The sequence below is a fragment of the Meriones unguiculatus genome, chromosome X (assembly GCF_030254825.1).
Source record: "Meriones unguiculatus strain TT.TT164.6M chromosome X, Bangor_MerUng_6.1, whole genome shotgun sequence".
Lineage (NCBI taxonomy): Eukaryota > Metazoa > Chordata > Mammalia > Rodentia > Muridae > Meriones > Meriones unguiculatus.
In genome coordinates, this window is record NC_083369.1 from 67,362,758 (window position 1) to 67,386,324 (window position 23,567).

General features: G+C 37.8%; 1 protein-coding gene across 3 annotated transcripts in view; it reads right to left on the reverse strand.

Moving 5' to 3' along the window:
• The window catches only part of Dcx (doublecortin), a 77,963-nt gene that overhangs the window by 53,452 nt on the left and 944 nt on the right, over positions 1-23,567 (reverse strand). For all 3 annotated transcript variants that reach the window (XM_060374278.1, XM_060374276.1, XM_060374277.1), the window contains exons 2-3: positions 22,259-22,644; positions 14,200-14,540 (exon numbers count right to left, since the gene is read on the reverse strand). In XM_060374278.1, the coding sequence (XP_060230261.1) occupies positions 14,200-14,540; positions 22,259-22,622 (705 nt within the window). In that variant the 5' untranslated portion in view covers positions 22,623-22,644. The remainder of the gene's footprint in view (positions 1-14,199; positions 14,541-22,258; positions 22,645-23,567) is intronic.

Genomic DNA, 23,567 nt, shown 5'->3' on the forward strand with positions numbered 1-23,567 from the left:
GGTAAAAGGAAGAAAGAAGCCAAATGATCTATGAATCAGCAAACTCCTTCACTGCCATTTTAGATAGCTTCCCTGTATAAACAGTTCCATGAGTCCGATTTTTACCAAATGACTCTGGGCTTGGGATCTAGTGATACAATCCTTTTGTCTCTTTTAAGTTCCCAATTATTTAAGTCAACTATTATGGTGCGTGCTTAGAATTTCAGTGCTTGGGAGGCTGAGAAAGAGGATTGTCACAAGATGATGCCATAGAAGGTTATATAGTGAGTTCCAGGTCATCTGGGAACTATAGCAATACTTTTCTTTTTTCAAAAAAAAATCTATATTTACACATTCAAATTCATATGAATGTATATAACCTTGGTGCTATCTGGATAGTGCCTGGGACTGTACCAATGTCAATGGTCTGATTCTGAGAGTGCATACATGTACGTACTTATGTAAAGAGTTGCTGTTCACAATACTATATTCTCTGTACTATATTTACAACTCTCTGGAAATCTCTCATTATCTTAAAATAAAAGAAATTTTAAAAATCAAGCCAATTATTTGCAATAAGTACTTAAGGTACTTCAACATGCTTGTGTGTCCTCACACTTCATAATGCATGATAAGACAATTTGTGAGCGCAACTCAAGGCTTGTGATTTTGCTGACTTTCCTTTGCAACTATCCTTTCGTGTTCATTCACATTGACACTGAGGTACTTGGAAGACAATCCTTTACTCTTAAGTAAATACACACTTTACATCAAATCCCTTGTTAGAATAAAATAGTTACTTGAGCTATGAGTACTGTGTCCCTGCTATTCCAATAGAAAAGCTCTGAATGAAGGCACTAATATATAAAAGGCATAATTACTCTGATCATCTTGGCTAAGTGGCATGATTTTATTGCCAAATTCATTAGGTTGTCTCCGTTGGGAAATGAAATGCAAAAAGGACAGACCACTATGACAATCTAGTATCTCTTCCTTTGCCTATATGTATTTCTCTCAAAGATTCCTGTGTTTCGGTGGAGATGAGGGAGGGAGGGAGGGAGGGACTGGGAGGGACTGAGGGATCGGGACACGGCTGGGATACAGAGTTAATAAAATGTAACTGATAAAAATAAAATAAAAGAAAAAAAAACAAAAAAAAACCAAACCAAAACAAAAAAAAAAAAAAGAAATGTATGATCCAGAAAGCAATGATGATTATCACCAGCGTTTGTTGTTTTTGTTTTTAAATGTAAGAGCTGTCAGCATGTAAGATGTGAGCAGTGTTTGTGAAACAATCCTGTCTTTTCTTGCCTTCTCGTTTGATTTGAACCAGGAATAAACTCATAATTACTGTGGGTTACCTACAAAAAAAAAAAAAAAAAAAAAAAAAAAAGATTCCTGTGTTTAAATGTGAACAACCACATTCAGCACCATGGACAACACACTGGGTCCCAGCTACCAAGGTAAGCAGGTGGGGGGGGATGGAGGCCATTGACTTCATGAGTTGCCCCTTTTGAATTAGCTTCCATTACATTAGTAATAAGATACATATAAACACAGTGGGAGGAAGATTTATATATCACATTTTAGGAAGAATCAAGATTGAGGCACGAAAAGTGCTTTTGGAAACATTAGACTTTTAAAGAGAAAAAAACAGAAATAAAGTCAGCTATAAGTCAAATCAACTTAAGCTATGATGAGATGTGTCCTTAGCCAGTTCTTCCTATAAAATTGCACCAATATTCAATATGATCTTTTGTCTAGTACAATATGAAACATACACACAACAGTCAGAGGACTTGCTGACCCTTACAGAAACCTTCCCACTAACTGTCTGGTGGAATGGGTTTTAGAAGGCCTTGCCAAAACTGCATAAGAAGAATAGGAGATACCTGAAAATAAGAGAGGATATAATGACAAACGAAATTATAAATATAATGGAAATTTCCTTGCCTACCTTTCAAACTAGTTTAGAACAAATTCCTGAGAATGGGAATAAGAAGACAAAGACATTTTTAAATAACCCAACTAACACTGGAGCTTGAGCCAGAGAAAATGAGGGCTGAAATGCTCCTCCACAGTCCTCTCACTCAGTTGTTCTCAAATGTGTTGGTCTCAAATTACCAGGATGGTTGTGAAAAAAAAAAAAAAAAAATGATTGTGTGGCCTAGCATCCAGTTTCTCATTGCAAAGATCTAACTTGCAGCCTGGTGTTACACAGTTCTAACAAATCCCCAGCTTTGTTCTTGCTCCTGGTGGAAGGGGAAACATGCCAGAGAAACAACTATTTCAATTCTTTCATGGATTAGGAAAGGCAGCTGAGTCCTACAAGACCAATGATCAGCCCAAGCTCACTCAGCTCATTGAGTCCACCCATGCAGTCCTATAAATTATGCTTCCTGATTTGTAATCATATGTTGTTCACAGTGTACCATATTTAAGTTTAATCACTCTGCTGGTATATGATGAATAACTCGAAAAGACATTGAAAGTACTAAACACAGATTTTGCCTTTTCTGTGTGTGGCTCTATTAAACAAAACAAAACAAAACAAAATAAAAACCCTCTGGCTTCAGCCTACAGTTTTCAGCAGTGCTAGACAATGAACCCATAGGCTCTGCAAGCAATCTATCACTAGGGGCTACAGCTGTAGCCCTTGACTTTTGCATCTACCACGCTAGTCTAAACAACCCTAACTAACATCATCCCTTTCTTCACTTTTATTATTTTTGTATCAGTTCTATACAACCTTCATAGCAAATTTATTTAATACAGGTTAGGGTTGACATACTATTCAAATCAAACACAAGATGGTGTTTAACTTGATCGTCTCATCTGTCTCATTGTTTACATAAAACTACTTTTTGAGACAGTATATAGATAGCAAGATCTACAGACTGGCCTACAATTCACTAATGTTTTGCCTCATCCTCACAAGACTAACCTGCATTTATAGCTGACTACCACCACACATAGCTTAGATCTAAATATCTAAGGGTATGTTGCATTATCTTGCAGCTCAAATTCTAAGGAAATTCATTAAAAGGGATTCAACTCAGCTCCGTGACTCAGCTGCACTTTTGCTGCCTTGGGTAGGCAGTCAAAGGCTAAAGAACACCTAACCTCTCTACTTCCAGTCGTTACTTCTAGCCTGGCCAGCTTGTTCAGGTTGTGTTGAGCCGGAGTAGAAAGGCTGTGATTTGAAGATCAGATTTAAAAAAAAGAAAAAAGAAAAACCAAAAATAAATAAATAAATAAATAAAACAATAAAACAAACAAACAAACAAAAAAACCCAAAGCCACAGCAGCTGAACTGGTACTCTCCAGCAGTTTTCATTTCTATGAAAAGTTTGATTCTGGTTTCATGCCCTATGATTAACCAAAACAAGAGGAAGACAAATAAAAATTCTGTACAGCTGTTTCACACTGACAACCCTGACCTTCCCAGCTGAGGGTTCTTTGTACTGAGAAATTGTTTCCTAGCAACCAGGCCTTGCAGCTGCCAGACTCCAAACACTGAAAACATGACTTATAGAAAGGAAACCAGGAGAGAAAGGGTGGGGTGGGGCCTGCATCAATCTGAGCTTTGTCTTTGGGTCTAATACTATGCTAGAGTGGGGAAAAATAAGCAGGAACTGAAGCCCCTTCCTGTTGTGAATCAAGGCCAAATTAGATTACTTGGGTGCAGCTTTCTGTCACCTCCACCTGCTCTAGCAGTCACCCCTAGGTGTGAAAATGAGAGAGTTACAAGGAGGTGGGTGGGAGTGAAGATGTTTCCCAGTGATATCAAATAATCTGTGTGGTGAACATGGCTTTTATTCTGTAATAATGATGCACATCCTCCATATTCCATGGTTGGATCCATCTATTTCCTCTCCCTCTCCTTCTCCTCTCCCTCTTGTCTTTTCTCCTCGCCCTCCCCTTTCTCCTATCTCTTTCCCTCCCTCTCCTCTCCTCTCCTCTCCTCTCCTCTCTTCCCCTTCCCTTCCTCTGCCTCTTTTTCCTTTCCTCTTCCTTCCCCTTTTTCTTATCCTTCTCTCACCGCTTTATTCATAAAAGAACTACAGAAACTAACTAAAGGTGCTTGGCTTTAATCTCTGAAAAACATGAAATCTTGATCTACTTAAACATTAAATTAAGGCTTGGGCAGCAGAAAAGGGGGTGTGGTTGTGAGATCATTAAGGCACAAGATGAAAGATTAATGCCATGTACCTTAAGCATCCTAATCTAGGAGAGCCTAAAAGATGAGTAATTGAGACTACACAATAGACCAAAGTTCAGGGAGGGATCAAGGAATCAACAGACATATAAATAAAAAAGATATTTGCTATAAAAATGTCTAATTTAATTGATATCAGAAGGGGCACATCATCTCATTTTTGTGCATTACAATAGGGTTTTGCTCTGTATCCCAAGCTGTACTTGAACTCTACCTGAGAGCCTCCAGAGTACTGGAATTCTATAATCCCAGTGTGTTTGTAGCATTTGTGTAACATTTGTTTCCTGGAGCACCCAAAATGTAATAGAAAGACTTGAACAGGTTATGTAATGTCAAATGACAGTACCAGTGAATGGTTCATGGCATAGGATACCTCAGAGAAACATGTATCTTCTAGAAGAAGTTTAAATGAAATTTGCGGTGATAGAAAATTACCTTGAGTATAGTACGGATGTAAGGTTTTTGTAGAAGGGAATGAAGTGATTGGCATGGAATAATGTAGCATTGGCCCCAAGACTCAGCAGATAGTTAGCTGTGACATCCATTTTATGAAGAAGCTGGACCCATCCAGAACTTATTTTTAAAGAAGAAATCCTCTTTTTGAGGATTAGGATTGGGAGGGGATGAGGGAGGAGGATACAGCTGGAATACAAAGTGAATAATCTGTAATTAATAAAAAATATAAATAAATTTTAAAAAAGAAACAAATTATATTTTGTATATTCAGGAAGAATATGTCATTTTCTGGTGCTTACTTTCAAATGGGAAATATCTGTAATAAGCCATAAATCCTATTAAATGTGGTTGTCCAAAATTTAAATTCCTCACTACATACTTGCTCTGAAAATTAGGCTACATGTCAAAAAAAAAATCTAACAGGACACAGGAGGCCTCTAGTTCCAGCCTGTAGTAAAAGATATAAGTTCTTATTTCTAATCTACTCTAAAGGACTTTGGATGATGCAGGAATATTATTCTGATTTCCTAATGTAGCTCTCAAATGGAAGCCTTTGATTCTTGAAATGTATGTATAATCCAGTACTGCCTGCCAGTAGTTGATAAGGTTTCTGATACATAGTAATTCAAAACAGAGGAATTCAGCTCTGCCTCTCTGACAGCTGCTGTGTGCTTTAACTCAAGGATATGAAGAAAATCTGGACAGGTTTAAGATGTTTCAAAAAGATTATAGCTTGCTACACATCTGTGTTTACAGGAACCTAATTAGCATGATGTGAACTTTGGAGATGGAGTTCCGTCAGTAAGATTGCTATAGGGAACAGACACTGACCTAGGAGGTTAAACAATATGAATTCTAGTTCTGGCCCTGCTATGGATCAGCTCTGTGATACTGGGTGAGGTCATGTCATGAAATATCAGATTTTGCATCTGGAAAATGGAGAGGATTATATTTACTCAACAGCAAATAAATATCACAAATAAATTTCATGCTACTCAGACCACTTCAATGGATAGTTTGTTACCTAAGGTCACTTTTACCCTTTAAGTTTTATGATCTAAGATTGCGCTTTGTGAGATGCTGTGACAATAAGAAATAAAAATATGAAGTACATAATACACATAGAAAACCTATTATCACTATTCAATCCTCTTCTTTGAGCTGTTATTAATGGAATGTTTGTCAAAGCTCAAGTACTACAGAGAACCACTATACAGATCCAATGTCAGAGAAGAGAACAAGTTTAATTAACTCAAATCTTAACTAACATTTGCAACATGCATTACACCTCACAGATCATTTTTCATACATAATTTTATATAAGATCCCCAGTACTCTTCTGTATTCAACTAGGCAATCGTGGCTTCCTGAAAGACAGAAAAATGAGATTGCAGCTAACACATCTTAATATATTCCCAGCACCTAGTGAAATGCCAGGCAGAATAAATGTTAAATTAGTGTATACTGTTTCCTCTCTGTATTTTACAGATGGAAAATGAAAGGCCAGGAAGAGTGGTGGATGTTCTGGGAAGACAGGCCTAGAATATATGGAAATAACAAGGGTATGAGAAACTCTCTGATATTCTCAGTATTGATACTAAAACATGGCTTGTGAATCAAGAAACTTCACAAAACGACGTAGGCATGCATCAAGCTTCATCTTGCCTTGAGTCATTTTGCCCTTATGGAATCACAAAAAAAAAAAAAAAAAAAAAAAAAAAAAAAAAAAAAAAAAAAAAAAAAAAAATCTCAGACAATATAGAGCAGCAACATGAAAGTAAGTAAGGGAACCAGAAAATCCACTAACTCTGAACTTCTCACTCTGGTACAGAAGTGTGAGATACAAAGAGTGGATGTAATTAAATACAAACTAGGGACAAATCAGGAAGCATCTTCAGTAGTAATTGCCTTAGCTTTCTGGGCTCTGCAGTGTGGTATCTAGAAACTTGGTGCAAGATGACATGAACCAGGATCAAGGGAGGTCCCCTTTTCCCCAGGAAACAATGTCTCATACTAGGCTAAAATTTATGAGCCTCACCCTGAGCTTGCAAGAATGATTATGCTCCAGACAAGAAGACTACAAGTATGCTAAAACTGACTGAATAGCATCCTCTGCTATGGACCTTTGTCATCTTATTTTTTTCCTGAGGAAAATGTGAATTCTTAGGGCAATGTATGCCATCTTTATTTACTGGGATTTCAATCCAATAGTCCTTATTCTGGCCAGGTCAGAGGGACCAGGAAAATTGGAGGAAAGTAAAGACTCTGTCCACAGTTTTTATTTTATTTAATGACTTAGATATACTTTAGTTGCTAAATAACATTTTCTGATTCTATTGCTATGTTGATCCCTTACAAATAAATTTCATGCTACTCAGACCACTTCAATGGATAGTTTGTTACCTAAGGTCACGTTTATCCTTTAAGTTTTATGATCTAAGATTGCAGTTTGTGGCCCTGACATTTCTTCAGTATGTACTACTCAAAGCTTGCCCTCAGCTCTTTCACATTGAACATATGCCAGCTACCAGACAGTGCTCAAGGTTTTGAGAAAACATTCCTGATCAAGAGCAATGCCTATGCTTCCAATAGCAGTTTGTAGATTCACCTAAAATATTACTTAGTTCTAGCCCTGCCATTTTCTTCCTTTGCTAAGCTGTGAAAATGTCGAGGCTGAATATTTCTCCTTCTGCTGCCTGTATAGAGTAGAATAGTGCTGTGCTGAGCAATTATGAAGAGCTGCCAGATACAGTTCTCATTAATGAAATCTACTATTGATAATGACATGAACAAATTGGGAAAATGAGGCATTTTGCTTATTTTCTTTTTAGTTAAAGATAATTAAAATTGATTGAATGTCAGAACTGTTAGGAGTATGCAGTTGCTTCTAGACATCGCCAGGAGATACATTACAGAGTGCTGTTTGCTATTCTTCCAAATCTAAGGTTTGGAGTTACAAAACTTTAAATGTACAGGGAATTGAGTGCATAGAATTATTCCTTGTGGAAGGTAGTTTGGGGGAGTCTATTTTATAGACAAAACAGATGAAGGGAGAGGCAGGAGTTTGGTCTACATTTGTCCAGTTCTTTGGTAGCAGAGCAAGTGTCTCTGGGTTCCTTGTCTAGAGTCCTTTTTGCTCTTTCTTACTAAACTTCAAGGCTTGACACATGTTATCTATCTGCCAAGCACTATCTATGGCTTTAGACTCCAATCTGAAACTCTTCTCTGGGTCTCTAAGCCTGCCTGCTTGCTCTACATATTTCATCCTTATTAGTCTTTCTACCACATGGTTCAATTCCATAAAATAAAATCTCTGCATATCAATGTATCTTATGGATTCTGCTCCTCTATAGAACTCTGATCAACACAGTTAATAAACCTGTTGGAGAGGAAATTAAGTTCTGTGGCTCTGTAGCTAACAATAATGCATTGTAACCACTTCTGAACTGCTACAAGAGGACTTTGAGTAAGCTCAGCACAAAATGAATCAGAACTGTTTCAGTTGATAGGAATGCTAATCATCCACAATTTGATCACTGCCCAATATACATATATATCAAAATGTTTTCATCACTGCACAGGGTACACATATGTCAAAATATATTTTACAACATAAATATAGACAATAATATATCAATAAAAATTTGAATTTTGCAATGGTTTGTGGTCTCTGTCACATATTTTATCACTTTCTTTTAAATTCTAACATTTGATGACCTCTAATCTACTATATTTTGAATAATGGAAAATAAAGTTCTATATATTTCAAAAAGATATTTCTTAGAAGACTGCCAGTTCTGATCAACCTTAAATCTTTCTAATTATATTCAGTCTGATTACTCTCATTTTATACTCCCACTAGGCTGCCTTTTGTATGAAGACTTCCAGGGACCATATTCTTTACATTTACATTGTATGTATTACATACACACACCTAGCTACTCTATACCATTCTGTTCTATTTCATGCTGGGGTTTGACAAGGGCAAGGGCAATATGGAACAGATGCTGTCATTCTTAAAAGCCACATTCAGCTGGGGGAATAGCAGCCTATTGATTTAAACAGATTTTTTGCTGTACCAGAAGGGAAGGGGAATGATTGCTGTCTGACCTCAAGGTCTCCAACTAAGTCCCTGTAGAATAGCCTAAGTCGATACTACTCATTGAACTGAACCAGAGCCAGGGCTGTGAATCTGGTTGAAGGTGGGTGTGTGATTTTTTTTTTCCTGCTAGGTTTTGGCAATTGTCTCTAGAGTCCTGATTAAGGAAAATGTTAAATTAAGTATGGCTATGTAAAGTAAATTCCCATCAGAGAATCCTATTTTATATTTTGTTTTCCATATTCGATCATCCTCAGACTCAATTTACACCAGCTTCCAGATGGGGTTTATTGGCAAATAAATAAAGCCAACAAATGCCTTATCAGCCAATGTAACAGCAGTGTAGCATTCAGAACCTCATGACAGGTTGGGTGGCTGCTGCTTTCCAAATTTATGGCTGGAGTTGAGATAAAAGTATATTAATTGCTACTAAATACAGACAAGAGCTAGAAAAAAAATCCACTTCTCTCTGGATAAAATGTAATAATCATCTTATTGCTAATCAACTTTCATTCTACCTTCAGAGATGTCTTGTCTAGAGCTGCAGGCTAAATGTCAGAAGCAATTTCAGCCTGGAAATGGATAGTGCCATCCATCAGTCCTGTAAGCCTCTTGAGGAAGATGCTGAGGAAGCAAATCTCTATTCCCTAACTGGAGTCAAACAAACTACAGAAAATGCCTACTGGCAATACCATCTTACCATGATTTGTGCACTGGGTAAAATACATTAGAACTAGAGAAAAAGAAGAGTCTTTTTTGGTAATTCTCAATCACGAACTGGCAGATCCAAGAAACTACCACTATTTTGTATTGATTTTTCAGGCCAGAATTCTCATTAACTACATAATGCAAGCGAGCTTACAATATGAGTCCAGGAATCAGCTAGCCAAGAGCCAGGAACAGCATGGAGCTTGGGGTCCACAATACTTTTATAGGACAATAAAAATTTATCTGATTTCTTTTCAGAATAGAAACAGGTGAGGACGGGGGATACAGCTTAGTTGATAGACTGCTTGTCTAGCATATGTGAAGCCTTGGGTTTGCTACCTCCCACTGCACAAAACCAGAGTATAGTGGCAGGTAACAGTAATCTCAGCACTTGAGAAGTAGAGACAGAAAGTTCATAAGTTCAAGGTCATCCTCAGCTATATAATGAGTTCTGTGATATTCTAGGCTACATGAGACATGGGCTGCACATTTCAAAAATAAAACATACAAGAAATATTAAGCAAACTCTTAGGTTGAAAAATGTTTAAATACATAATATTAATATATTCCCCTTCATACTTACACAGTGGTAAGTTTTTGTTTGTTTGTTTGTTTGTTTTTACGGTGAGACTTCACAAAATCAAAACTGCATAGTGCCAAGAAAAGCCATCATGCATTCCAAAGTATATCAACTATTCCAGAAGATCTAAAATCTAAAGGATAGATTACCCACTAGAGAACCCACATGTCTTTCATTTAAGACCGTCTTGAAGATACAAACATCAGTTCCCAGCAGACAACAAGTCAAACACTTGAAACATTAAGCAAAGCAAGGATGCACCCTCTTTGGGAAAAGTGAGGGGAAGGTCCCCTATCAATTGCTATACTACATAAGCTATGAAGGCAGATAGTTTAGCTTTTCAAGCAGGGCTGTAAACTGTGCAGACACACAAATGTTTACATTGGAGTTCACTGGATGGAGTCAGCCAGTACTTAACAGAAACAGGGCACACGTGTGGATGTAGACACAGACTGACTTCAGAAGATACTGGTCTCTGGCACCAAACCATGTATAAAAACTGTTACCTTGCTGAGAAAATAGTTCAGACTTCTATAGCTTGTGAAATTGTTGCCACCTGGAGAAATCTGGACTTGGGGCAACACAGACCATGCAGTATAGTTAAACAGTGTGGAAGTTTAAAACCTAGCAATTGGTATTATGAGATGAAGCAAAGCCCCAGAACTCAATATACCTAAAGTTCATGTTATTTCTACGAACCCCCTTAACCTCTTTGAATGGGCCCACCATCCACCCATATACTTTAGGCATACATCATAGAATCACACGAATCTTCTTTCTCCTTCATCTATGATAAAAAGAATTCTAAAAATGACCTCCTCAATGATGCTTACCTTTACATAATTTCCTTTCCTTTAATTATCAGTATGGAGAGATGCCACTATTTTATGTTACATGACTAAATATTTTAAGGTTTTATTCAGGTTATTAATTAATCAAAGGAGAAATAATATCAGAGCAGAAATTAATGAAATGGAAATATATAAATACTCAGTGAAACAAAGTACTGGACAAAGTTCAACAAAGTAACAAAGAAGGGAAAAGAATCTAATTTACAGAATCACGATGAAAGTGGAGACATCACAATAAATAACAATGAGATATAGAAAATAATTAGGTCATAACTTAAAAAAAACAAAAGTGGTTTTCTGCCTGTACATAACCTACCAAATTTAAACCAAGATAAAATAAGCAATTTAAACAGATCTATAAAAAGAACAAGATTGAAACAATTTTTAAGAATCTCCAAAGATAAAAATAAAGAAATAAAAATTCCAGACCTAGACCTTGGTCTACTAGACCTTTAAAAATGGCTTCACACACCATGGCATACATTAGAAAAGTAAGGAAAGGAATATGTCTTTTTACAAAGCTAGTATTACCTTATACTGAAACCACATGAAGATACAAGAAAGAGAAAACTGTAAGCTATTGTCCTTGATGCAGATAGATGTAAAATTGGTGCTTTTTCTTCTCAACAAGTGGTACTGGAAAAATCAGATATTCATGAAAGGGAGAGGGAAAAATAACGGGGTGAGGGTGAATGTGATCAAACTACAAAGATATATAGGCACAAACATATCATTATGAAACACATTTCTTGTAAAGAAAAAAAAGAAAGAGTAACACCAATAAATGTTTTAAAATAAAACAAATAGTGATGCTGTCTCAGACGTTAGCCATCCACAAACATCAGTCATCCTTATCCAACATCATGGTGCTGTGCTACTGACAGTTCTAATAGTCTGCCTGTTCTCTTGTTGTTGTCTCTGCTCTTTGTCTGTCTTTTTTCTACTCCTTACATCATCCACATTGGGAAGAAAGTCGAGACAAATAAAAATGACAAGTTTGAAAATCGCTTTGTATGGTGTCACTTTAGATACCGTTAGCAAGAATAAACTTAGTATAAGATAGTTGTGAATACATTTAGAGACCATCTTACACAAAAGAAGACCCACTGAGGTGGTACACGCCTTTACTCCCAGCACTCAGAGGGCAAAAGCAGGAAGACATCTGACAGATTCAAGGCCAGCTCAACTTCCAGGATTACACAGAGAGATGATGTATTGAAAAAACAAAAGAAGCAAAGAACAAAACATGAGGTTCAGAAATGTGACATGATTGGTTCCATGCCACATAGTGGAGAAAAAGTGAAAAGCTAGAATTCAAATCTAGGCTTCTTTCCAGTTGACTAATGTCAGAAAGTGATTTGTCACTATGGGAGATAAGAATACCAATCCTAATTTTTTTTATTGAATTAATCAATTCTTGACTCTATTACTGTCTATTGGGCATCATTTATGTTTCTGTACTTACACACCATTATCATAACCTGGTATTTTGTTGCATCTTCCCTAAATAACTGATGGTTGAAGATGTTGGGGAATAGTTTCCATCATGCATGGCCTGCAGAGGTGAAAACTTACTCATCATCGGACATTTGGTTGCTTACTTAATAGTTGTACATTACCTTTTACACATGATCTGGAACAGTCAAGAATGCCAAGGGATGATTCATCTTCACACAATACAGGAAACCCATACAAAGAACAGTAGAGGCAAAGTAGAGGAAGAGCAGGAACGCTTATTAAGAGGTATGTGAATACCAATAAATTCAATGACTGACTGCAAACAAAGGGTTAACCTTTGTTGTTTTGGTTTTTTTTAATAGTGTGCGTGTGTGTGTGTGTGTGTGTGTGTGTGTGTGTGTGTGTGATGTATGTGAATGATTGTGGTGAGTGTGCTTGTCTATATGTGAATGCTTGTAATACTTGTATTATTATTGTGGTCTTGTGTGTGACTACTTGTAGTATGTGGGTATTGTGTGTATGTGGGAATGCTTGTAGGGTTTGTGTGTGTGTGTGTATGCTTGTGGTATGTGTGTGTGAAAGCTTGTGATATATGAGTGTGAATGTCTGTGCTATGTAAGTGCGTGTGATGCATGTGGTTTCTATGCCCACGCTTGTGTGGAGGACAGAAGAGAAAAGTGGGTATCCTGTTGTACCACTCTCTGTCTATTCCCTTGAGGCAGAGTATCTCAATGAGCATGATCTATAACCTATGCTTCTAGGCATCTTGGTACACAGAACAATTAGAAGTAGAAAAAAGATGCAGATTTATCTAAATTGCCAAGTGCACAGAATATAAGTGACTTTTCCTGAAACTTGAAATCCGGCAGCATGCAATACATACCAGTAATTATGAAGAGAGGGGTACTTCTTTATTTAAACACCCATTAGACATTTTGATGTATAGAAGTCTACAGTTTAGTTATCGAAGAACTTTAGGGGGTAGGATTATGGACTGATTGTACCCACACTTGTCTTCTAGGTGGGTGACCAAAATGATCTTTTAGGACAATAGAACGAGCCATTGTTCCAATTCCCTTGGAACATTTCTGTTAAGTATTTACAGATCTCTGTGTTCAAGGGGATAGATTCCTGGCTGCATTCTTTCCCAGATACTAATATAGGTGGCCCTTCAGTGGAGCAACCAATGACATGAAGAACCTGCTTTGGAGAAGAACAGATGGTAGCATCTTTCTTGGGCTAATTTTAGAATCCTGAAATAGTTCTTTTCTCACACAAACCATCCATGGAACCAAGTTAAAACAGCTGTGTCAGCTATATCACATGGAAAAGGGTAAGATATATATATCTTACACATATATATAGTGCAAGGCAAAGACAATGCACCAAAAGTTTCAGTGCTTTCCCCTTGTTTCCCTCTTTTCATACAAATATGAAGGTCACTTCAACTTCCTTACATCCAAATAGAAGCAAAACAACAACGTGGAAGCATCTTCAAAAAGGAGTGGGACAGACAAACAATATCTTAAGTCATATGCATTGAAAGTTTGCAACATAATACATATAAATTCATATAAATTTGTAAAACGTAGCTTTAAAGGCATTTTTATTTTCAAATAAAGAACTTCAGGGCTAACTGACTGCTATGCCTGATCAATCAAAAGTAGAATGAATTTCAAGGCAGCTAATTTCTGGTTCATTGCTTTGTCCTTGAGAATATTTCTCCCAAATGAGATAAAGAATGTCAGTTAAGAAAGAATGGATATAGGGGGAGAGACCTTCAATCATGATAGGCATAAGATGATCATCAGTTGGGAAAATGAGAAATGTACTTTACACAGGCACTGACCTGTTTTCCTTCAATGGTATAGAGTTTTTTGACAACTCCAGTTTCCAGCTTGATCGCTTCTGTGATATCAGTGAGGACCTGCTCAAAAGAGTGGGCGGTTTTCTTGTTGAGAAGCACACGCACTGCCTTCCGAGGCTTCACCCCACTGCGGATGATGGTCACAAGTTTGGGTCTCACGAAGTCCTTGTTCTCTCTGGCTTGAGCGCTGTTGCTGCTAGCCAAGGACTGAGGAGCCTTCATGTTAGCAGATGTCTTTACGTTGACTGACCAGTTAGGATTAACATTCTTGGTGTACTCAACCTTTTTAAAGAAGTTGTCTGAGGAACAGACATAACTTTCCCCTAAGGAAAGAAGTAAATGTTTACATATTTAGTTCAGTAGTAGATATGCAGATGTAAATCAGCCTGATGTAGTAAATAGTATATTGAAATAAGGCTTTTGGAGAAATGTTGAGGTAATAACCAACTTTATGTCCAGTTCTTAAATGGGTCCTCTGACAACTTGACTTATTCAAATTCAAAAGTAATCAGCTAAACATTTTTTAAGGCAATGGCACAGCTAGTTGAAGAAACTTGTATATCTAAGGATTGTAGCAAACAACTCTATGCATGATTTAATAAGTGAAGTTCCCACAATCAATATGATGCTACTGAAATAGAAATACATTTCACTTTCTATGATGTTCATTAACTTACATGCACATCTTGAGCTTGTTTAACTTCTCTATTTCCTGATGTTCCCATGCTACTTTTGCACTCATAGTCTCATCTTTTTGTACTATTATAATCCAAGAAAAAATTTCAAAGTTAATTAATTTATTTTTATTTCAAATGAAATGAACCAAAAACACCTTACATATCAGACAATCAATAGACAGTTGGTCAAAAGCCAAACCTTCCTTTGCACACAAAATTGGGCTATTGGTAGAATTATTAAAATATGAGGTGTGTGTGTGTGTATGTGTGTGCTTGCGCGTGTGTGTTTGTGTTTGTGTGTGTATAAGTTGAAAGTCTAAACATGTGTATGACCACATTATCTACTGCTTATACCATACAAATGAAGAAAATATCTTAACATACACACACATATGCGCACACACACACACACACACACACACACACACTATTCCTAGCATTTGCAAATCGAGCTCTTCCTTGTGAAATATGTTTTCCTTTTTCTACCACCCTCTTTACATCTTTCTCCATCTCCCTAAATATTGCACACTACATATGTGTATTTGGTGCCATCTCCACCAGTTGCTTCTGGCTGCTTTGAACAAAGAGTAGGAGATGGCTGCATTATGCAGCCTGACTGAGTTGAAAAGGTCCAGTATAAGTTTTACATTTACTGAGGGCTTGGGGGAAGGACTAAGACAGTTGGAAAAATACAGTGGCCAGAAGTAATAGGAGGACATTAGACGCCCAGAACTAGAAACTGAAGAAAATTCGAAGAGAGGTGAGCTCAGCCTGAGGGACAAGTATATTGAGAGAGAGAGAGAGAGAGAGAGAGAGAGAGAGAGAGAGAGAGAGAGAGAGAGAGAAAGAGAGAGAGAGAGAGAAAGCTGAATTTTCTGAGTAAAAAACATTAGCCTCAAGGTGTACAGAAGTTCATCTAGAGGTTGAGCTTTAGATGCAGTGATTTGATCAGGCTTTAAGTCATCAGTAATAAAACTAAATATGTAGACAAATATATAATCCTTAACCAGTGCCAAAAAATAAACAGAATTAAAGTCTGATGACTCTTTTGCTTCTGTTGTTCTCAACAGTAGAACTACACAGAAACATTCAGAAACACTAGATTGACAATTTATTCTCTGAAAATATTGATTGTTCCGAATCCTTTAAGTCATGTGAAAGAATAACTTCTCTGTTAGTGCTAAGCTTCAATGGTGATCTCCAGGATAGCTTTGATGGGACAAGTATGTGTGTGTGGAGGGAAGGTAGCACACAGGCTGCTTAATCTCACTAATGGTCTGTTACAATAGAGAAACCAAGAGATGAATCATAGGCAATCATAGGCAATAGCCCTACTTGGTGCTCATGTGTTCGGGAGTTGTGGACACAAGCTGAAAGAGACCCTGACTCAAATGGATAAAGGAGTCTTTTCAGTTCTTCCATTTATTTGTAGCCAACTTCATACACACACACACACACACACACACACACACACACACACATTTGAAATGGCCTCTTGCCTCTGCACTTTATCATATTCATAGACATCTCCCCAAGAGGTCACTGTCTTTGAGTCAGATATTTTCCATAACTTGTCATACACTTTCAAACTCTGTCAGACAACTGGTGGAGTGGAAACATCCAGGGCTTTATATTTATGATTTCACTCATGTGCAGGCTCTTCTGACAAGTCAGATGTGTAGCCCAATCAGGGCTCTGAACTTTTTTTGCTCCCCACTCTTAAACCTCTAAGCCTCTGAACTACAAGTATGATTAACTATCCCCAGACAAAAATGAATATGATGGCAAATAATTAGAGTATCATATGGCACCCTAGAACTTTCCACAGGGCTCAGCCCATAACCAGATCTATGTTGAGTACCTTCTAAAGGTATATTTTAATCACTCCACTCTACTTTTGTCCTGAATATATAGCAGTGGAAAAAGAACAGCTGGTATGATGTCAGTCAGATTGCTATTCCTAACCCTTTCTAGTTTCATGACCTTTGGCAAATTACCTGACTTCCTTGGCAGCACTCTCTTGTCTGAAAAGTGGGGGTATTAATAATAAGCCCTACCTTACAGGATTGCTGTGGGGCACAAATCCAGTGGTGGATGAAATGAGCTTAGGCCAGAGGCTGGAGCATAGTAAGCACTTCCTAAGTTTTTATTATTACCATTAAGCCCCTCATCTGAAGAAACAGAAAACTAAGGGAAAACAATAAAGAGAAAGAGGAAAAAGTAAAAGCTAAGAGAGAAGATACAGGGTGAGAAAGACCCAAAGCTAAAGAACAGCAAAGAATGCATCAAAATCAGCTGTCTATGGCCTGAACTGAGCTAATTGTATAATGTGAGCATTTCTGAGGCCCTCTGCTTCAAAGACATGATTGGCTTCTGTAGGCTGGGCATGGTGGCACATGCCTTTAAATCCCAAAACTCTTGGGAAACAGGGGCAAAATCATCTTGTGAGCTGGAGGCAGCCTGCTTCACATAGTGAGTTCTTGACCAACAAGGTCTACCGAGTGATACCTTGTCTATAGATAGATAGATAGATACATAGATCCATAATTTCTAGCTGCTAGAAAAGAAGCCCCTGGGTGCTGCAAATAACAAATGCAGGAGCTCTATAGATCACATTCAGCAAAGTCATTGCTGCTGCTGCAACTGTTGATGCCCTCTTAGGGAAAGACATTTATGATGATTAAGAAGAGTGACTTAGCCAGGCATGGTAAATGTACATTTATTATCCACACACTTGCAAGAGAGAGGCAGTGGGGGTAAGAGTTCAAGGCCGGGAGTGGGAGTGGTGGAGGAGAAACTGGTAGGATTTCAAGGACATCTTCAGCTACATAGAAAGTATGATATTAGCCTGAGATATAGGAGGCTAAAAGACACAACAAAAACACTAATGCCTTGCAGCAGAGCATGGTGGTCAATGCGTGTAAATCTCAGCACTGAGGAGGATGAAGAAGACAGACCTTAATTCAAATCACAACTAGGAATTTAAGAGCCATATGAACTCAAGCATGTCACTTAATCTCCCAAGTCTAGATTTATGTATCTACAAACTGAAGGCCTTTCACTAAGTGATAGCAAAGCCTCTTGGGGTCCTAAAGATGTATAAAAAGGACTTTTCTTTTTCAATCTCATGCAGGCTTGAGGAAATAGCATTGCAGTAATCAAAACTAGATACCCACCACCAAGGACCTTCTACTTTTAATATTGGAAAGGCTTAGGTGTATTGCTTGGTTATACATAAGATTTTCTTGTTCTGATCTTGCAAACATTCCCCAAGTCTATTTTCAGAGCCTGGCACTTCCTACCCAGTCAGTTACTTAACAGTTGGAGCTGTTTGAGGCATATTGCCTCTTTCCACAGCCAAGTCTCCACCCTGCCATGGACACCAGGGGCTAGTTTCCACCTTCTGGGAACCTAGAAAGAAAGCTGTTTCTCAGCCAAGGAAGGTGACAATTTGCTGGAAAAAAAATGCTTTAGGATGAGAGTTAAGAGAAATGAATGGTGGAAAGACAACTAAAATGGCTGAAAAGGAAGTTATTGCATTCAAAACGATCCAATGTGTAACCCTCTTCACCTTTAAGAAGGCCCCATTTTCCAAAGAATTGTGTACATTTATAATCTGTTAGTGTAAAAACACTTTTCCCTGGACTTTCTTTTCTTTCTTGGGGATTCCTAGCTCAAGAAAGAAAATACTGAATAATAGTTTACTTCCTTATTACATTAAAATATTAAATTATGGCCTATTGTATTATCATACCTCTTAATGTATCACTCCAGAGTATTGTAAGACTACTGCTATAGGTGATGTTCTTACTTTAGGGATTAGAATATAAGTGGAAAGCCCACTTCATCTCATTGAAACAAGTGAATGATGGTAAAGGAACCAGATAACACAGTGTCCCTATATAGCTCAAATTATCCAAGACTGGCCCACTTTTAAGTATTCTTCCAATATTTAATAGTATTCCACGTTTTCTTAATACACAAAAACTGGCTAGTCACAATTATACCCCTGTATAAACATGAAGGTGAAGAAAAGATGAACTATGAGGAAAGTGGAGAATGATTCTCTAATGAAGGATTTTTTTTTTTTTAAAAGGCAAGACAAAAGGAAATGCCACCAATGGATCTGCTTTATTGACCAGCTGGGGATACAGTTAATGAGGGCTACATCCTCTGTGGTTTGGCCAAGACCGTTGGTGTATGTAAGACACTGTGGAATGGCTGACATGAAAAATGAAGTTTAGACTCAAAATGTTTCCCTTGATGCTTTCCACATCGAGCAGCAGACAGTTGACTAGAGTCACCAGACAAAAAGAGTGCCAGCAGTGCCATAAGGTCAGAGTGATTACCAGTCACTTTTTATTTTATCTAACTTTAGGCTACCTATTTAATATTCTGATCATTTGGGAATGTTATATGCTGTATTATCCATTCCTTTGAGATCTACAAAGCAAAAAGGAGCAGAAATGGGGATTTCTACAGTTAAGAACTCTGCCTCACTGATGCTAATGGAAAGGACTCATAAAAATCACCTCATCTAACACTCTTCATGTCTTAATACACAAAAGAATTTCTCAATACAGACTATAAAAATTAATTTAGAGGCCCTAGACTTGGAGTTACTCTGTCAGTTGTCCTGGACTGTGCTCATTTATTAATCGATTTTCAAAGCAATTGCTACCATTTTATAGATTTAAAAATACCCGGGGGCTATTTAAGCTGTGGGCTGGATTTCCCCAGGGTCAGATGATTGTTCAAGGTTCCTGAATAAACTGCATTGAAAAAAAAAGAATTGTACATACATCGAAAAAATAAAACTGAAACTTTTTTTCTGATCTCCTCAGGTTTCTACAGCTTAGAAGATAATAGATCTGAATTTGAAACAAATCATATTCCCAATATTTCATTTTCCATTATAATCTGCTCCTGTAATCCTGTTATCTGATTCTTCACCAGAAACCTTTCCTAACATCCTCAGTTCTAAGCTTAAAAGGAAACTGTGCATTAATAATTTTTGATCTTCTAGAAGTAAGCAAAGTAAAGGGATTTCTGAACTTTTTCCTAGATAAGTAGCTCTAATTAACAATATGAGGTTGAAGAAAACACTTTATGTTCCTCACCCCAGTGCACTTTCCCACTTGGCTCTATGACAGAGGGGAAAAATTAACACATTATCAGCATTCTCCGAGAAATACCTCTGGATTTCCTCAACATATGACTGAAAAAGCATTGGCATCCACAGTAACTTGGGCTTGTTTAAGACAAGATGGCTACATATAATTGATCCCTGTTCAGATTCTGTACTGTAAAGGAGCACATCAAGACATGTGCATACCAATACCCCCCCAGGTAGATCCATTTAAGTTAGCAAGAAACAAAAGAACACAAGTGAGATAAAGCGGTGGTCTGTTTTTAAAATTGACACTGATCATTTATAGAATTCATTTGATATTGTTTATCATCTTGTTTTTCTCAGTACATACATATACACATGGATGGTGGAAAGTTTTTTTTTTTTTAATAATGGAAATCCATGCAAAACACTGTTAATAAATAAAACATTTTCACTCTTACTCAGAATACTGTCAGTTGGTTCAGAGTTCTGACCTAGCATGTATTGTGGCCTTTAAGTGTTCACAGATGATGGAAATTAAGATAAACTGAGAGATTCAGTGTGCTTTGTTTATAAAATATATTAAAGATAAATCCCTCAACTAAGATAAATATTTTACAGCAATTGAAGACACATACCTTATTTATCACTCTGTTGGACAGCTCCCTTAACAGAACCATCAAGATTTGGAATTGAGCCCTTTTTGCTCTTTCCCCTCTTCCTGCTCTCCCCCCTTCCCAGCCCTCCACCACCAGTATGAGCTCACCTTTTCCTTCCACCCTCCTCGCTGCTCCCAATAAACGTATATATATATATATATATATATATATATATATATATATATATATATATGGTGTTGACCCCAAATGGCCTCCTTTGATTTTAAGATTTGCACTAAAATGATTAATTCTTCGATGATCAGGCAAGACTAGGGTGAATGTTTGCCTACCCACTCTTTATGTGATCTGTATGGATTTTCAAAGTCAGCTATGTAGAAAACTCTTCGATTTGAACCTGACACTCAGATGGAAGCACTGTGTGGGCATCGTCTCTTATAAGTTGCTTTTTCCAAGTCACTTCACATTGATACTTTGAAAAACCACAAGTACATGAGGGAAATAGGACCATGCATAAGTAATTATTCATGTTCCTTTGTCTAGAAACATAGGAAACCTCAAAGCTAGTACTGTGTCATGAATTGTGCTGTTTCTTTTCCCCTGTTGGCTATTTATAATCTGAATTCCCTAGAGATCTGTTTGCACTGAGTTCACCTTTGCCCAGAGATCGAGGACAATGGGGAGGGAGGGAGGGCTGAATAATGTAAGAGGGACTAAAAGAACATGTTCATTGTCACTGTTTCTTGAGGTTATCTTTTACAGTGCCTATGGGTTAAATTGATCAAGACAATTTATATGGCAGTAAAAATTAGTAACAAAATGACCCAAAATCTATTTTCTAAATATCCATTAAAAAAAGATCTGGGGTTTTTCTCTGTTGTCACATGGGTATGCATGTTGTCAAGGTTTTCAGCAATCAACTAAAAAAAAAATCAGTTACAATTCCAAAATCTATAGAGGATTTGAAAAGATTTAGGTAGAGTGACTCATTTCTACTCTAATAGAGCTACTCTAATGGTGGTTCAGTAAATTCCAGACATACCTACAGCTTTCTTTTGTATTTCTCACAATGATCTCATCCTCATGGACACATCCTAAAATGAACTTTTTAAAAGCAACAGCTGAGCAGCAACCACTCACCTAAAAGTCTAATCGTCTGTGACTATACCCAGGAAGTTCTGCACTGGGGCATGTATTCCTAATGAATGGCAATTTCTGAGTAATTTCTCAGTAGTTCATAGGAAATGTGGATACAATTTTGTATGTTAAACCAACCAAATGTTCTTCCTTCCCCTAATGGTTTCATGGCCTGCTTTGATGGTGCTCCACAGAGTAAACTATGAACAAGATCTAGAATGAATGTCACAATTCAGACTTTCCTTTGTATACCTGGGCAGATAAACTCATTTAGTATTAGCAAACCCACCTCTATTTCAACCTCAGCAGAGATGGAACCCCATGACTAGTGACAGTTAAGGGTCTTGTTGGTGACTTTGGAATCAGAAACCTGAGCATCAATCAACCTGATGTTTTGGCAAATAAATAGCCTAGTTTTCTCTAAGGTAGACTAAAAATGTAACCCTAAGCAAAAATGTCCTTTCTCTCCAGGGGCCACCACCCACCACTTGAATTACCTTCTTCCAGTTCGTCCATGCTTCCAATCTTCCTGGATCCATCAATGGTATATATATAGCGGACTCCCTGAGGCAGATTGATGTTGTCCGACAAGGATCGGGTCAGGTCAGCCAGCAACGCGTCAAAACTACGGAAACGGTCAGAAGAAACAGCGTACACAATCCCTTTGAAGTAACGGTCCCCATTGCGGTAGAAACGTACCTTCTTGGCCTTCTTCTCATTACTTAGTGCCTGCAAGGTTCTGGTTCTGTAGAAGCTACAGTGGGCACTGTGAGTGGGACTTGGTAGCCCATTCATGCGTGACCCTCTCATATTTCTAGATGCTTTGTCTCTTTCGTCAAAATGTCCAAAATCAAGTTCCATATTTTAGTAGGACCACAGCAACCTGATTGTTAGAGAAAAGGGGGAAGGGGAGATAAAGAGAGGCAAAGAAAGGGTGAGAAAAAAAGAATTAAAATATTAGCCAGATCCAGAGCTGTAATCTGCTGCCTGTGAAAAGAACTGGTAAAAAAAAAAAAAAAAAAGCCTGTGACCCATCTGCTGCTTGTCCCTGACCTGCAGAAATATTGATTTTTCTAGAGAAGAAGGAGAGGCTGTGCAGTAGGCTAAAGATGGGATGATGGTGGGGAGGGGGCCAGGAGAAAGAGATAGAATGGGTTGCACGTTTGGCACTGTTCCAAATTTGGGAGGGGATGTGGAAATAGCTTGAAAACCTGGAACTTACTGACAGTGACTCCCTATCAAATTGTAACTTCGGGCAAAATACATTAAAACTGACATCTGCTACTTCACACATGGCCACATGACTAACAGTTGTAAATGAATCCCTAGCCTGACAAAATCCCCCTCGAAGAGAAGCAGAGGGGACTAGCCAAGGTTAGCATCTCCACCTGAGGAAGATGTCTTTGCCTCTCACTACAATGACAATGAAAAGGGGTGTGATCATTTTATTCCAGATCCCCTTTTACTTACTCTAATATGTGTATCCCCTCCCCCCAAATAAGCTAGGATTCTCTCTTAAAGGGGTGGCCTCCAGGGAATACCCAGTGTCTTTGTGCTAGTCATCAGACCCTCTCCCCATCAAGCTGGTGCTGCTATAGAGCATCCATAAGAAATAAGCTGGGGTCTAGAAGGGGTGGGGATGCTGAAAACCCAGCTATATAGCAATCTGTTAGCGAGGCTGTCCCCTTGTTTCCATTTGGTCTCAGAATATTTTCTTTCTCCTTTCAGGTGTTTCATACCCTCTCTAACCAATGCCGGGACACCTCTTAATAGAATAATTAAATGGTGGAAAGATTCCCAATCGGG